This window comes from Zalophus californianus, chromosome 5 (assembly GCF_009762305.2).
Source record: "Zalophus californianus isolate mZalCal1 chromosome 5, mZalCal1.pri.v2, whole genome shotgun sequence".
In the NCBI taxonomy this organism is placed as follows: domain Eukaryota; kingdom Metazoa; phylum Chordata; class Mammalia; order Carnivora; family Otariidae; genus Zalophus; species Zalophus californianus.
In genome coordinates, this window is record NC_045599.1 from 145434853 (window position 1) to 145452037 (window position 17185).

At 41.7% G+C, this 17185-nt stretch overlaps 1 protein-coding gene across 4 annotated transcripts in view; it reads left to right on the forward strand.

The window, feature by feature from the left end:
- CTNND2 (catenin delta 2) overlaps positions 1 to 17185 on the forward strand; it is a 904171-nt gene that overhangs the window by 690189 nt on the left and 196797 nt on the right. For all 4 annotated transcript variants that reach the window (XM_027605522.1, XM_027605518.2, XM_027605519.2 and 1 more), the window contains one exon: positions 4277 to 4490. In XM_027605522.1, the coding sequence (XP_027461323.1) occupies positions 4277 to 4490 (214 nt within the window). The remainder of the gene's footprint in view (positions 1 to 4276; positions 4491 to 17185) is intronic.

Sequence of the window (17185 nt, forward strand, 5' to 3'; positions counted from 1 at the left end):
CTTTTATTCAGTCATTGGTATTAATGTAAGTAAATCTGAATCACAAGTCAGTTTTAAAAGGGAAGGCAACACAATGAAATGCCACTATAAACCATTAGAATGGCCAAAATAATAAAAAAAAAAAAACAATAACAATGCTAAATGCTGGCGATGATATGTAGCAACAAGAACTCTCATCCGTTTCTGGTAGGAATGCAAAATGGTACAAACACTGTGAAAGACTATTTGGCAGTTTCTTACAAAACTAAACATACTCACGTACTCTTATTATACAATGCAGCAATTGTGCTCCTGGGCACTGACCCAAAGGATTTGAAAACTTATGTCTATACAAAAACATACAAATGATTACGGATAGCAGCTTTATTTATAATTGCCAAAACTTGGAAGCAACCATGCTGTCCTTTAGTAGATGAATGGATATATAAAGTGTACTACATCCACACAATGGAATATTATTCAACACTAAAAAGAAATGAGCTATCACACCATGAAAAGACATGAGGAAATCTTAAATGCATATCTTACTGGGTGAAAGAAGCCAATCTGTAAAGGCTAGATACTATGTGATTCTAACTCTGTGATATTCTGGAAAAGGCAAACCATGAAGAAAAGGAAAAGATCAGTGGTTTCCAGAGGCTGGGGGAAGGAAGGGATGAATAGGAGGGCACAGGGCACTTTAGGGCCGTGGAATTACTCTGTATGATACTAGATACTATAATCGTGGATACGTGTCATTATACATTTCCAAGACCCAAAGAATGCGCCACACGGAGAGTGAACTCTACTGTAGACTGTGGACTTGGAGTGATTATGACATGTCATTGGAGGTTCATCATTTGTAACCAAAGTAGCACTCAGTACATGTGATAATGGGGGAGGCTGTGTACGTGTGGGGGCAAGTGGAACATGGGAACTCTCTGTACTTTTTGCACAATTTTGCTGTGAATGTAAAACTGCTCTAAAAATAATGTCTGTTTTGAAGTAGTAAAAATAATAGGGAGAAGGAAAAAGGAAACTAACAGGACAACCAACCACACTATTCTTCCATTCGTCTGATATTTACTAACTTATTATGATAGGGCAGATGGTCTTCTTGTGCGTTTTATTCTATTTTACGTATATTTAGATCTGATATTATATGACATTTGATTAGCACTGTTTTAATAAATATTAAACATAGACTTTTGAAGAACGCTGCATGAAGATGATGAAGGGAGAAAGGGGAGAGGGTGAACTGGCCTGGAATGATGGCATGTGAGCCAGAATACGGGCCCCGCCTGTTGGGCATGGAGTGCCCAACGGGGAGCATAAATGGAAAAGAGATTGTTGGCGGGTTAGTGGGAGAGGAAATAAAGGGGTCATTTCAAAGAAAAGAGTTTCCCCTGATCATTTTTCAAAGAGAAGTTGTACTTTATTAACGTTTAACATAGGTTTGTTTGGAGTCTTATAGGAGTTTAGGGTTGGATATAAGAAGAAACAAGAAGAACTGGGTGCAGGGAGAAGTTAATGGGAGGCAGGATCCAGGAGAAAAGCAAAGCAGGGAGGGGAGGGCGGAGGACAGCAGCCGGACCCGTCCACAGCAGCCCACGGCGCCCAGAAGTCCTGCCATGGATAGAGACCCTGCAAGGGAACTGAGAGTCCACCTCTCACCTCAACCCTCCCCCCCGCCCCGGTCCTTTTGGGATGACGGGGGTAAGCAGGAGGAGGCCGAACCAACGGCCATCACATTTCACGTCTGTGAACTCAATTCTCACTAATGTTTGGCTTTAGGATTCCCAAATTCTTAGATCAAATTCAACCCAAGAAAACAGGTTTTTTTATATATGATCCAGTGATGCCCCCAAAAGAAGAGCAAAAGAAAAGGTTTATCAGCTTAGTTGTGTTTTTCTAAATAGATTAAAATAGACTTGAGATTTCATTATAAATTTAGATATATGGCATTATTTAGGGGCACCCTGCAAACACTGTGTTCACACTGTACTATCAAGAATTGATACTGCATTTGTTTTGAATTCATTTTTCTTTTAATGCTTTGAAATAGTATTTTAGTAGCTTAATGCATTAAGTTATATGAATGGGAAAATAAGTTATAAGATTAGGAATACTAATTGTAATATACAATATAGCTAAATATATAGATAAGATGGATAGATTAGATAGATAGGTGAATAGACAGATTTACTACACTGTCTGCTTTTAATATGTAACCAGTCGGTGAACTATAAAACATCCTTCCTGAAGTATTATCATAATGTGGGTGTGGTTGTAACACAGATGCACGTGTGGAACACGTATGTAGTGATTACAAACTGCATCTCTCTTGAGTGGGGGGCCAAGCAAACACTGGTAGAACTCTACATTGGGGAAGAGTTGTTTTCTGCTTCTTTCTCACTTTTTTTCATGGACCCAGTAACAGGCGTAGCCACTTTCCCTGCATGCACTCACCACCATAGGCTGTGTAGACATCTCAGGGAAGCTAGTGGCCTCCTCCACAGCCCTGTCCTGGTGTCCTGGTGTCTGTCCTTCCCTCTTCCATCCCTGGTCCTTCCCACAGGACGTGAGATACGTGAAACACCACATCCGTGTTCTCCAAATCAGGGACTCTGAGCCCAGGAGTTCTGTGAGACCTTCAACCTTCTCTGTGTTCATTTTGTGGGTGGATCAAAGGCATGCCTACAGGCAGATTCTGAATTCTCAGATGGCCCACGTCATGTGGATGATGCAGGCCCTCATTTTACGTGGAAGCTGGTGTAGGAAGCACTGCAGGAGCCACCTGGAGACGTTCCTAGCTGTTCTCAGAAAGGGTTGTTTTGGGGGGTTTTGTGTGTGTGTGTGTGTGTTTTGTTTTGGGGGGTTTTTTGTCCTGAAAAGAGAGAGATTACTTGGTTTTGAAAAGCCAAGTTCTAACAAATCGGAGAAACATGACTGTCTCCAGTAATAGAGTCTCCCTCCTCATTCACTGAACAAATTTTTGTTCAGCATCTGCTATGGGGCTGGCACTGCACTTGGGATAACGATAGAGATCTCGGAGTGAACAAGAACAGACTTGCCCTCCAAGAACATATGTTCTAGCAGACAGTCAATGACAATACACATAATAAAGAAGTTAGGGCATGGCGAGGGATATGAAGGATTCTGTAACAGATTAAGGTAAAACAAGAATGCCGGACTGGGGAGGGGTCTGGTTCAGGGTGCAGTTTTAAATAGCGTGGTTGGAGTAGCTTCCCAGAGAAAGTTGCATTTTCGCCGCTTTGAAAGGGTGGGGATGTCGCCATGTGTCCAGCACATCTGGGGGATGAATGAGTTTTCTGTGATAAGAAAACTAAGTAGGGAAAGTGCCAAATTATAACCGTTCACAACAAACCATAATTTTTCCATCCCTGAGAGGGACATGGAAATTAAAAAAAAAAAGAAGACGGTATTAATGAATCGTGTTATTTTTTTCCATATAAATGCAGAAATGCTCAAATATAGCTTTACTAATGAAAACTCCATGAAATGGTCTATATGGTAACTAGCCCATTGGTTTTCAGTTTTAATTTAAAACTTGGTCTAAACATTAAAGGACAGCAAGGAATAAACCCATCTAGAGACATATTGCGAGGTGGTTTTTTTTTTCATTTGCTTATTTTGAAAAATCAAAACTATTTTGAGTAAAAGGAACATCAAAATTTAATGTGATTTTGTTGGTATTAATCAAATACCTGAGTTACACGTAACATGTAATGGTCTTAGTGTTCTGACTGGCTCTCGTTGTGACTTTCTCATCCTGGGCTTCTTAGATGAAAATCCTGGTGTCAGTTCTTCTGGTTTCTCATCAGCTTCTGGCTTCTTTAAAATGTTGGGAGGATGTTCTGATTAAGCGTAATCTTAACATTTTGTACATCAGTCCCACGGCCCTTTAAGAGAGTGGTTAAATTTGATAAGTCTCAGGAGCGAGAAGTTTCTCTTGCTCCTCCATCTGCCTCATGCCATGAATATGGGCCGTATTTTTATAGAGAGAAGTATCCAAGACCTCCCTTATGAGTAAAAATCAGCTTTTCAAAATCTACAACTTGAAAGGAGGTATGTTAGAAATGTTATCAGTAGGATATGAAAGCAAGTAAAGGCAGTCAAATCTAAGAACACTGGTTTGTTTTCTTTTTTCCTTTGTGTGCTCTAAGTCAGTTCAGTCACATTAATTTTAGCAATTGCTCCATAAGAAAAACCCATTTTGATCTACATAGTGAAAGCTTACTCTCTAAGGCAAAAGTTGTGCCCTGTGTTCTTGCAGATAAGGAGACAAGGAGGCATCCAGCTCCTGGTGGACCTGCTGGATCATCGGATGACAGAAGTCCACCGTAGTGCCTGTGGAGCCTTGAGAAACTTGGTGTACGGGAAGGCCAACGATGATAATAAAATTGCCCTGAAAAACTGCGGTGGCATTCCAGCGCTGGTGAGGTTACTCCGCAAGACCACTGACCTGGAGATCCGGGAGCTGGTCACAGGTTAGAATCCTTATTAACAGTACACCTGCCTCTCAAGACAAAGGCTCCATGATCCAGCACGGTAGCAAACATGCTAACCAAGGATGGTGGGTGAGGGGCTTCTCAGGGGGCTGATAACCATGGACAGTCCCGATACGCATGAGCTGAACAAGCGAATTAAAAGGTATCTAATTTAACACCTGTGGATTGACCAAATGAGATCATTAGAATGCCGCAAACATAACCCTTCTAAAATTCTATGGCCCAATTTCAGTTTTGTCACTTGATTTAGAAGTAGCTCAGCATCTTACAACACCCTCAGGTGATCATTAAAATGGCATTAAATAAGTATTCGTAAAAGGACAAGATATATGAATTGTTATTAATAAGGTATATATTTTGGTTTATAATGTGATTAAGAACAGAGATCTCATGGTACTTCACAGTTAATTTCTTGAAAAAAATATTCATGCCTACTAAAAGTCCCTAGGTGGTAGGATTACATATTAGGGAATCTCTCTTACATATATTTATATATTTACATATATATTATGTGCATATATTATATATTTACATATATGTTTATATTATATTTTTACATATTTACATATAGGGACTTTCTCAAACGTGAACATGAGAGCATGTCTTTCTGTGAACACAGAACTTTTGAGTTTTGTAAAGTAGAGGTCACTAGCATTGCACCTCATAGCGCCATGAGGATTTGATGAATGAGAACATCTAAGCGTTTAGCAGTACCTTTCTCGGCGTATGTGTGAACATTGGAATAACATGTAAACATTAGCTTTCACTCTTGTCTCTCACCTTCTAAATGTGCAGTTTTACTTGCTGGAGTGCTAACAATGTAAGTGGCCTCAGGATGGGCTTTCAGAGTACTCTTCTTGATTATCCACATTGTTGTTTTAGGTGATATTTGGTTTTTCATTCATCAGAGTTCCCCTCTAAGTGTTTGGCAAATGGTTGATTGCAAGGTTGATTCTCAAAAAAGGATCTCTTAATTCTCCGTGATGCCACTGATCTTCTGTCTTGATTCCATAACTTCCTTGAAGCTACACTCATGAGATATATGTGAACTTGGTTTTTTTTTTAAGAAAATACATTACTCAAGCTGAGAGCCATAAGTATTTGTCCAGGCTAAGGTTAAGACTCCCAGCTTCAGCCTGTTTTCTTAAATGTATACCCTTTAAGGTTATTGTCACATCTCTTTCCCACTCGCAGCTAAATTAGAACTAGACCCCAGGTACTTTCCTTTTTTGCTTTCTTTTTTGTGTTTCTCTAAGTGGAGAATTGTCTTTCTAGAAAAAAAATTAGTTGTTAAGGTTACAGTGTTATTAAAGTGATGTTTTACACCAAACTCATATGGGTCAGTTAAGGTAAAACTATTGTTACGCACATATTATGATGTGTAGGATAGTTTGGGGGGTGAACTAAATAATTGAAAGTATACCCTACCATTATGGTTGGGAGAGACCCCATCCCTACTTTGAGATTGAGAGAAAGGACTCCATATGTATGATGGAAAACAAACATCGTGGTGCTTCTGTGCATCAAGGCCTTGCCAGTTGGATGCATGAGGCCTACAGAACACCTTCTGCTATGCACGTTATGCATCCATTTCATGATTTTAAAAGATCTGGATTTTGCTAAAATTTGGATTTGCCCCAACACAAAACCCTCTGGGATGGCTTATCTCATTGCCAAGGAAACTTGGCCACATGCAAAAGGCTGAGGTGATTGATGGTGTAAACCAGAAGGAAATAGCAGCAGTGGCTCTGTCCCCTTAGCTCATCTGCTGCAGCATGCCCATGCTTCTTCCGATATTCAGAGCTACTAGGCAGCCCTGCTTCTGACAGATGCTGGATGTCTTCCATTTAATGTACCTGGGCAGCATCAAACATTTCTATGCGAGCCTCCTTTGGAAACATCAAAGGTAGGTAACAGAATGTGGAGAAGTTTCCTTTCCTGGTGAAGCTTTGGCTATGGGAAAGATGGAGTACTTGATATACAGACAGAGTACACATGCCCCTTCTCCTGCTCCTTCGGGGAAGAACAAAGGTTTGTACCCATTGTCACATCATGGCCCAGTGTTTCTGCATCAGCACGTGCTTGTGGCCGAGACTCATCCCACGTCCCTTCCTGGAAGAAATGCTGACTTCTGTCATGACTCCATCCAGGCCACTGGGGCTGAATGGTTCCACAATGACAGTGGTTGCTACTTCAGTAGATGTTTTCTGCTGTTCCAGAATCACGGTCTTATTGAGCATGGCTGCACTCCAGGCATGAATTTTAAGTTTTTCAAAGAAACACATGTTGTTAAAACGTTTCGATGGGTTGAAGCTCATGGTTTCTGGAGTTGCCATGGTGGACACTATTGAAACACGATAAGCACCTTAACCAAGCTACTGCCCTAGAAAGGGAAATCAGAAGCAACCATGTACTAGAACATTCCAGTGTGGAAGGACTTGCTGCTGCAGGCCAGTCTGTAGCAATAAAGCCTTCTAAACTCCCATGCTGGCAGAAATCTGAGGGTGCCTGGAAACTGGCAAGGTTCTGCTAACTTCTATGTAGACATAGCATGAATGATCCAGATCAAGCCAGTGCTGACTACACTGCCTGAGCAAAAGTAAAATGAGGCAAATGAATTCACCTCAAAGAGCCTTAGAGAGTCATGTTCATCTTCAGCACCAGCCCAGCCCTCCTCTGCCACAGTGAGCTATGAAAGCTTAGATTCTGTTGGCTTCTGGGGAGCTTTGGGATTCCAGTATTTTAGTACAGCCAACTGATTTAACCTCAAGGACATCAAATCCCCCATTTATCTTATCTGTCATTCTCTTTCTACTCCTCCTCCGAGACTCTTGTCTCCCCCCACGCCTGGTAAACGCTTTGCTACACTAAGCTCACACTCTCCATTCATCCTTCATCTTTCATTTTTCACGTGCTTTGGAATTTCTGCGGGTGTCAGGTGTGCGCTAATCCTTGGACATCTGCACGTGCAGGGTTGACGTTCAGCGGACCCACACGGTGCTTCCACCAGAGCCCACTGGGATGCTCGGCGGCTCTGTTTGGAATTGTCCCACCCATGCCCTGCTGTCTGCTAAATATGAAAAAGGGTGTTGCTGACAAATGTGTCTACGTTTTGGAAACTTAATTAGAGGAGCACCAAGGCTCATGATGGCGCCGTAAGGGTAAAAAGCCTCTCTTCACTGCTGTAGTCACATTGTCACAAGGACCCTCCTCAAAGCTTTTTAGGATTAGGTTAGATATGCAGGCATGAATTAATAAAACAGTGATTTAAGTGAAACAACTATGCCCTTTACTTCTGTTGTAAGTCTGCAGCAGACCTAATAGAAGTCCAGCAAGGACTAAGGACTCGGTACGTGACAGAGCCCCGTCAGTACAAGGGAGCTTTCTCTCCTGCATCCTCCTCCCTGAATATTAGCAAATGCATGAAAACCAATGTGTGTTAAAAATCTATATGTATAGGGGAAGGGAAGGTGAAGTACCCTTTGAATTCCTCTTTTAGATATTTACAAATTAAGATGTCTTGTAAACAGATACCAAAAAGAACAATGTCAGTGATTTTTAAAAAATAATAAAGCATGTTTCTAAACAAGATTTTAGATTAGACCTAGGCTATATAACCAGAAGGATGTAGAGCACCAAATTATAAACAATAAAAGACTAAAAGAAAGAAATGTTCTTGCAGAGCTTTAAATTATTTACTGAGTATTCCTTGGCAAACTGTTTGAACAATAATAAAATGTTAAAATTGAGCTATTTACATGCATTTACATTCAACACATAAGCATGCATGCTTAAAAAAATCTGCCTGTTTGCACTGCAATATCTATTCACAGCAGAATATATTTTGCTTCTGCCTGTTAGGCCTTGCAATAAATAATTTTCTTCCTATGCAATAATTACTATGAAATGATGATCAGAATTTTATTTAAATCCAGTTGAAGCTATTATATGCTAGCCATTACTTGAAATATCCTAAGCAAATAAACTTTGGTTACAAATGTTGCATGTCCTTTGGGCTTGACTAATATAATTTTTCTCTCTCTAAATATGGAAATAATCAACCTAAATTTTGAAATGCCCAACTAAAGATTTCAGAATGCTTTACAAATCATAATAAACCAGTTTTTATTAAACCATAAAACTTAATAAATAACTTTTATTTCTGTTGAAAGCAAGTGTCCTTAAGAGTTCCGATTCTCCAGGAGCAGGGTATATTCTTGCATCTTGTGCTTCAAATACCCAGATAGTCTTTCCTTTTAATTAAAGAGACAGGCCTCAGTTTAACTCTTTTACTTACTAGCATTATGTCAGTTGATTTAATGCCCAGTCTGTTATACGTTGAATTACGTGCCCCCCAAATTCGTATGTTAAAGCCCTAACCCATAGCCCCTCAAAACGTGACTCAGATGTAATTAGTTAAGTTAGGATATTAGAGTACAGTGGGCTGTTAATCTGACATAGCTGGTGTCCCTATGAAGAGAAATTCAGACACAGATACACACAGGGAGAAGGCCATGTGAACATGAAGGCAGAGATGGGGTAATGCTTCCTCGAGGCAAAGAATGCCACAGTTTGCCCAAAAACACCAGAAGCCAGGAAAGAGGCTGGGAGCAGATTCTCTTCACAGCCTTGGAAGGAACCAACCCTGGTGACATCTTGATCTTTGACTTCCAGCCTCCAGAACGGTGATAGTAAGTTTCTGTTGTCTTGGCCACTTAATTGGTGGTACTTTATTATGGCAGCCCTAGGAAACTAATACATACCCAGATCCAGGAGGTCCTTCATCTTTTCCCAGATGTGCGCAAACACATTTGTTTGTCGAGGAAATAAAGCAATGCAGATAAATGTAGAACCATGAGGACTTAATCGTGTTGCTTAATCAGTTGGCCTGATTTCTTAATGCATCTTTTTAAAGCATTTACTTGTGAAGGATTTGAAGTGGCAAAGATGATAATTAAATGCATTTTAATATTTTCAATCAAAGTAATGGCTATATACGGTAAAAAATGAAATTGTATAAAGATGCTCTTAATGAAAACGACAGTCCCCTGCCTCATCTGTCCTCTGGTATTAGATACTCCAGTCCCTCAGAGGCTTTCAGTCTCAGCTTTTGCTTTGTTTTTTTTTGTTGTTGTTTTGTTTTGTTTTGTTTTCTCGTGTTTATTCCATGTCTTTAAATGATATGCTTATTTCACTCTATGTAATCAGTTATCATAGGCTTTTCATATTGACTTTCTACTATGAGGGAGAAGGATTTTTCATATTTTCACCACTCATGCCTTCTCCTTTCCAAAGTGATGGGATCTTTATTCCTTGGTTCCTCAGCAAATGCATTGGTAACTTCAAAGTTAAGCTTCTATCTTTTCAATCGAATAAAAACATTATCTCATCACCCATTTTATAAGATAAGAATATTAGTGCTCTATGTCTTCACCCTTCTTCACAACCTCTGTCATCATACTTGACTTTTACAGTGTCAAGGTTGAATATATTTGCAATCTATTCTGTAACCAGAGTCAGTCTTCCAAGGTTTTCTATAGCTCAATTCAAAAGTTGAAAGCCAGAGAGTAGCCTTTGCATTATGATGGAAGAGCAGACCCATGTGGTCACCCAGCCATCAAATTTCTTTCCCAGTGGGTCCAAAGTGATGATCCTTGTCAAAGAAATGATTTCTAGGATCATATCTAACAGATCCTTCATCATCTACAATGCCCACCATTTCAATTTGTGATTTTGGTCATCAGTTCCCTGGTTTTCCAGAAATCTCATGAGCAGAATCCTCTATTTGGGGGGCAGAATTTGATGACTGCTCTCTAGAATTTCTGCATTGTTCTCCAGGGTTGGGACATCTGTCTCCTAGATCCCAGGCTGTCCTCTCTCTTGGTTTATTCTCTTATAAGTTTCAAATATTAAGTAATTAACTGAGGTGTTTAGGAGATGAAATTCTGAATATGTCAGTATTAAATCCTCATACATGATTGATATTTATTGGATATGGTTGGATAGAAATTATTTTTCTTGGGAATATTTTCTATAAGTTAATTTTATCCCTGATACATAAAAGTCTGTGATGAGATACCTAGGTTTGTGCTTTTTTAAAAATTCATTGGAATTGGACATTTCCATCTTAAAGAGTCATGACCTTCAGTGCCAGAAAACTTGTGTGTGTTTTTTTTTTTTAATTGGTTCATTTTCTCCATCCTCTCTTTTTAGAATTGTTGGTGGTCAGATTTTGAACCTCTTGGACTTTACCTCTCTCTTATATTTTCATGTATTATTTGGAGCCCTTTGTCTTTTTATCATGAGAGATTTCTCCAGTATCCAAAATTTCTCTCAACCTATTGATGAGGGTTTTTATTTTTTGCAGGGATCTAGGAGATATTATTATTATTAATATTAATAGTATCATTATTTTAATTCTAAGAACTCTTGTGTTTTTTTTATAATCTCAATTCTTATTTTATGAATGTAAACTATTCTTGCATTTCTCTAAGGATATTATTTAGAACTAAAGTTTGTTTTCTGTTTATCAATCATCTCACCTTTCTCTGGTGTCATTTCTTTCTATTTGTTTTTATGGGAGTCTTTCTCATTAATTTTGCAGGCTTACTTTAAATGTGGAGAGACCCTCAGTTTTCTGTTCTTTTTTTTTTTTATGAAAGAAGATGTTGCTTTAATGAAGGTTTATACACAGTATAGTTTCAAGCAGTTGAGCACATGGCTATTCCCATATGTTCTACACATAAGTTTACAAAACCATATATTTTAAGGAACAATACTACTTGAATGATGGTTATACACAATGAACTTTCAAATTATAGAAACAGCCCAAGTACCCATCAACTGAAGAATGGATAAAAAAGATGTGGCATATATATACAATGGAATATTATTCAGTGATTTAAAAAAGGATGAAATCTCTGCTCATTTTTAAGACAGAAAGAGTAGAGAGTTTGAGAGCTGTGCATATCAGTGAAGCTTATTAACTGAGCTTGGCTTCAGGTGAGCAGGTAGGCATGAGCTGTTGTGATGGGGAGCCCTTCAAGTATCTTGAGGAGGAGGAGGACTTTTCTCTAAGACTCAGATATCCACATTAGTGTTTCCGTTCTCCCTCAGTGCCGTCAATCTCTTTGGAGAATAGTCTTCTGAGTTGTTTATGTGTCTGACCTATGGGGAGGGGCCAGTGATTTTCTGGCTGCCAGGTGTTCTTTCCACCTGGGTAGGAGTGGAGAATGAGAGGGTGGGCAACTGCTTCCTTTCAATCAGTCACCCTTTGGTAGCCCCCCTTCTCATTTCTACATCCCCTACGCCTGCCTTCTCTGAGCATGAATCTTCCCTGGGTTCCACTAAGACACTCAGCCACCTCCTTGGATCACTGGGATGGAGTCCCCTCTGTGTTTATCCTGGGCTGTCCTGGCTTCCACTCCAACTTCTCCAGCCAACTCACCTCCCATCTATTTTGCATAGTACAGAAATTAAATAAAATGTCTCATCCGCTGGATTGCTCCTTCCATTCTCTTTGTTCCATTATGTTCCCATTAATAATCTCTTGCCTGCATGAATTCTGAACAGTTTCACAGCTACCACAAAGTGTAAATATTATTAAGTATGGCCTCTATTACTGATAGAAGCCAAGCTGGAGGCATCCCTTCAGGTCTGTTAGCCAAGTGAGTTTACTATTTCAAAAGAAGTCTAGGGTGTAACATTAACTAAACACCCTTCATGGAAAGAGACACTGGAACAGAGGGGAAGCATTTTCCCTACCGGTATCTTCCACTCTGTTTTCGCTTATCCCTTTTGCTGTGATCACCTAGAAGCATGTCTCATCTCTCCAAAGCAGGAGCTAAGCATTTTGTCAAGGTAGCCTCTCCTCTATCTTCCTGAGCTTTTTGGTGATCACCTGGGACTCCCGGTGGGTGTTTCATATATTATATTAAGAGGTGCTGAAATGGGTCAGGATAGCACACCATTTAAATCAAATTCAGAGTCACCATGTTCACAAAATGTAAAATTAAATCCCAGATTTATTTCATATCCCAAGTCATGTCCAGCCATGTTGACCAACATAACATATCAGAAGTTCTGTCATAAAACTAAACAGTATCACAAAGATAAAACTGAATAGAGACATTCCAATAATGGAATGTCAGCAATGTAGAGGTGCCTCGAATGTTAATATAAGCCCCACCAAATATCAAATTCCCAAGGAGAAATTAAAAATCAAAGTTTCAACCCACTTTTATGTTGAAGTCCAAAGACTTTAATGTCAAAGGAATTAAAGCCTAAAAATCAGTATCTCTTGCCCTTGTGTGTTAAAGTTCAAAGTTCACAATTCTTAAGTTAACTAAAGTAGGAAGATCATCCTCCCAAGCTTTTCTCTTCTGCACGGCCTCTGCCAGAAGGTTCCCTGTCCCTCTGTCTCTCTTTAGGTAGCCCAGGGCTACCTCATGCTGGAATTGTTGACATACTTTCAGGGTCTCAACAATACTTTGTTTCAGTGTCAACTGCTACCCATCTCACTGTCCAGGGGTGTGAACCCTGGCCCATGCCCATCACCTGTAGAAAAGAAGCCATCCTAAGCCCTAAGAGCAGTTATCCCAGACACAGGTATGCACCCCAAGGCCAGCCCCAACCAAGGCCATAGCAGCCACTCAGTGAAGTCTATAGTGGTTATGTATTTCTTCTACAATATATTTCCAAAAATCTAGCCACGTAAAACAATGCAAGTTTATTACCTTCCAGTTCCAGAGGTTAGAAGTCCAACGTAAGTCTCACTGGGCTAAAATCAGGATATCAACAGGGCTATGTTCCTTTCCAGAGACTCTAGGGTACAGTCCTTGGCTTTTCTGGCTACTAGAGCTGCCCACATTCCTTGACTGGAGACCCACTTTCATTTCGTCAGGAGTGGTTCTCTGCTTTTAAGGACCTATGTGATTAGTTGGGCCCACCTGGATAATCCAGAAGAATCTCTAGGATGATCCGCCCATCTTAAATTAATCACATCTTCAGTAAAAGGTCACACATTCACAGGTTCTGGGGATTAGGATATGGACACTTTTAGAGGACCATTGTTCTGCCAACCACTGTATTTGAAGAAAGATGAGTAATTGGAGATCTTTTTGGGTTTAATCAGTTAGGAGAGGCCAGTCCGACGGTGCCTAGCTTCCAGAGTCCACCATCGGCGAATTTAAAATGAATCAGGGGACAAAATCCCAACAAAAGGTTAATTTTGGTATCATGCATTTACCAGTTGAAGGGAAGATGAATCCACCCATGGAATTGGAAATGTTGCTGCCATCTTGCAACATTTAGATCCTGGCAATGGAAGCCACCCCATTAGGCTTCTCAGCTGGGCTTTGACCAGAAAAGCATGAGCAGTATACGTGATAGGGTCAGAGGGACTTATTATCAAGCTGAGACCTACTACCAAGGTAGTAGCTAAGTAAAGAAGTCCAAGGAAGCCTTCACCTCTGTCTGGTGCTGAGTGGGAAGCTGACATAGGTCAGGAGGCAGAGATCAGGAAGACAAGCTGGATATGAAGCAGGGGAGAGCAAGGACCATCAGGCACCCATGAGGACAGACACGTACCCTCTTCTGCCTCTCATTGGCTGGATATTGACCGTGTGAGAGAAACACAGAAGCTGGCTCCCTTGACCACAGCGTTCCACACGCACCTGGCCCAGCACATGCGGAAGCTGGATAAGAAGTGGTGGGAGCCGGCAGCTCTGTGGCCACCATTGCCCCACCCCGAGAAGGTGAGGCAGCCAACCGACCCATGAAAATGCCCACAGCCTGCGGCAGGGCCTGGTGCCCAGGAGCCCAGCACCTGCTGCTTCCCTAGCACCTGCCACATGGCCTGCAGATCTCTCCTGTGGACATACTTACCCCGGAAACCAGGAAGGAAGACAAATCGGGAAGGCGTAGTTTCGGCTCGCTAGGATGACACACTACAAACCCCCACACCAGCTCTTACTGAGGTGACTTCTTTTCCTCAACAAAGCCTGCAGAGTCCCCCTCAGCAGCAGCTCAGGCATCCACGAGCATCTCTGCTCTGTGCCACTCAGGTCTCCCTGCTTGTCCATGTTCCAGACCCCAGGATCCAGAGCTTCCGTCAGCTCTTTCTGCCGCTCTGACTGGAGGTGCTTCTGTGGTTCACTTCCCTCTGCGACTCTGCTACAAGTTTTGGCAAGGCTCAGTTGAGCTTCTGTCTGCTGACCCTGCTCCTGCATTTGGACTCCGCTTTTTTTGTCTTCAGGAGAGCAGTGTTTGATGGCATTGAGTCCTGCCTTCCTTCACTTTTCCTTTGCTTCCAAACCTGAAAGCATTCCTCTGGCAGTCTGATTCCTTTGCTTCCAAACCTGAAAGCATTCCTCAGCCTTCCCAACATTCCTCTAGATTCCGGAATAGGAGTTGGCAAACTTTTCCTGTGAAAGGCCAGATGATAACTGTTTTAGCTTGCAAGCCATAGGGTCTCTGTTACAACTACTTAATTCTCCCTATATTGTGTGAAAACAGCTGTAGACAGTACATAAAGAATTGGTCGTAGCTAGGTCTCAATAAAACTTTATGTATAAAAGCAAATGGCTGGCCCTCAGGCCGTAGTTTATAGAACCCACTCCTGCGCCCTCTCTTCCACACCAAGTTCTGAGCAAAACTGAAGAGGGAAGCCACATTATCAACTCATTACTCTTAGCAGTCAGGCTGGAGGCCAGGCTCTAGGCCTGTTTGCCAAGCGGGTTGGCTAATACCGAAGCCCAGGATTAGGTAGACGTGTCCACAGGCAGCCGCTGGGTCGGGGAAGGCTTCCTCTTCCTCCACCAGCCCCGCAGGACACATTTCCATGGAGACCACGGGAGCCAGAGTTTCCTCTGGCCACTCATTCCCAAGAGGCGGAGGACAGACAGAACAGCCAAAGCTGTTGCATGCCTGCTGATTATTTGGATAAGTCCCTCCTCCTTGCAGGGAAGGGATGAGTGAGGGTCTGTGCTGCATGCGTTGTGCTCCACCCACAGGAAGGAAACAGCAGGCCTGAGGAGGAATCATTCCGCAGCACCCTGCTGAAGGGGAGAAGAGACGGGTGTCTGAGGTTGGTCTGCCTCTTGACCCCAACTCATTTCCTAACCGGCTACGTATCACACATTCTTTACAGAGATGTCTGCTCTTATCTCCTCTAAAGGGTCATTTTAACCATTTTAGGGTTTTCTGTCTATAACAGGTAGCCCGCTTATATCCAAAGGCAGACGGCAAGACTTAGAACCCTACACAGAGCACCAGTTCTGATGGCTCATTTCCTCCCCAGCCAGGCCAAGTCTAACCGAATTAGAAAATTCACACCATTGACTTCCTGCTCAACCCATTCTTAATTCTAGTTTAAAACCACTCTGTACGCTATAAGTCTAATTCATTCATTCGTTAAACAAATGATTGTTGAGCATCTACTGTGTGGCAGTGAAGTTAGGTGCTTGGTGAATACCCAGGTATCTTCTAGCCATAGACCCTCCCTGGGTATGGCACTCTTCCTAATGGCCAGGATGCTGGTGCTTGCATTCCAGGGAGTCAGGTGGAGGAAGGGAGAAAGAAAGGGCGTGGCTGGGAGGGTCCTGGATTTCAGTTCCTTTACATGGAAAGAAGTGGACTGTATCAAAACTTGGAGTGTAATTTTAATATCCATTAACAGAACCATTGTGGAATGTTAGGGCTTTGTGTTATGGTTGTGGTGGTGTGTAATGTTTTGGTGGACAACACAGACAATAGACCTGTCATTTCAGGGAGTGGCAAGTGCGATGATGAAAAATGGAGCAGACTATGGAGATGAGAAAGTGATGGGAATTTATTACTTAGAATGAACCTCAGGGGCTCCTGGGTGGCTCAGTCTGTTGAGTGTCCAACTCTTGATTTCGGCTTGGGTTATGACCTCGGAGCTGTGGGATCAAGCCCTGCGTTGGGCTCTGTGCTCATCGCGGAGTCTGCTTATCCCTCTCCCTCTGCCCCCCCGTCCGTCTCTCTCAAATCAATCAATCAATCAATCAATAAAATATTTTTTTCTTTCTCTCTCCCATAAATGAAGTCTGGAGGTTAAGTGTTCCAGGGTGAAAGCCCAGCTCTGTCCACAGTCTTCAGAAATCCAGCCTCCCTCCAATCATAGATTGTCCTCCCCTAGATTGTAGATCTTTTATTAATGACCAAGATGGTGGCATCTGCATTCCAGTGAGCAAGACATTTTGATATCAAGTGTTTCTAAAGGAGTTCTAATTCATGTTATGGTAAGATATAGACTTGGCTGTATAAATCAGTGTTATAATCCTTCTTTATTACGTATGCCACAGAGTAAGATACCACTGGATATTTGTGGAGCTGATACATTACATTATTTCCTCTTTTTACATTCTTGTTGGTCCCCAGTGTGCCTAACCTGAAAATCAGGGTATTCTCTGCATCCTATATGTCAAGAAGCGGCAAACAAACATCCCTGAATACCCATCACTTACCAGTCATTGTGCTGGGTGCCCTAGATCACCCCAGAGGACCCCTGAGGCCGGATTTAACTTGCTCAGTGTCACAGTTGAAATGCAGTACCTTCCCCAGTCCTCTGTTCACAAAGCCTGTTCGCTTTATACCAATGATTTCCCAATTCCCCCAGTCAAATAAAGATTTCTGGGCCCCAGATCTCCAAG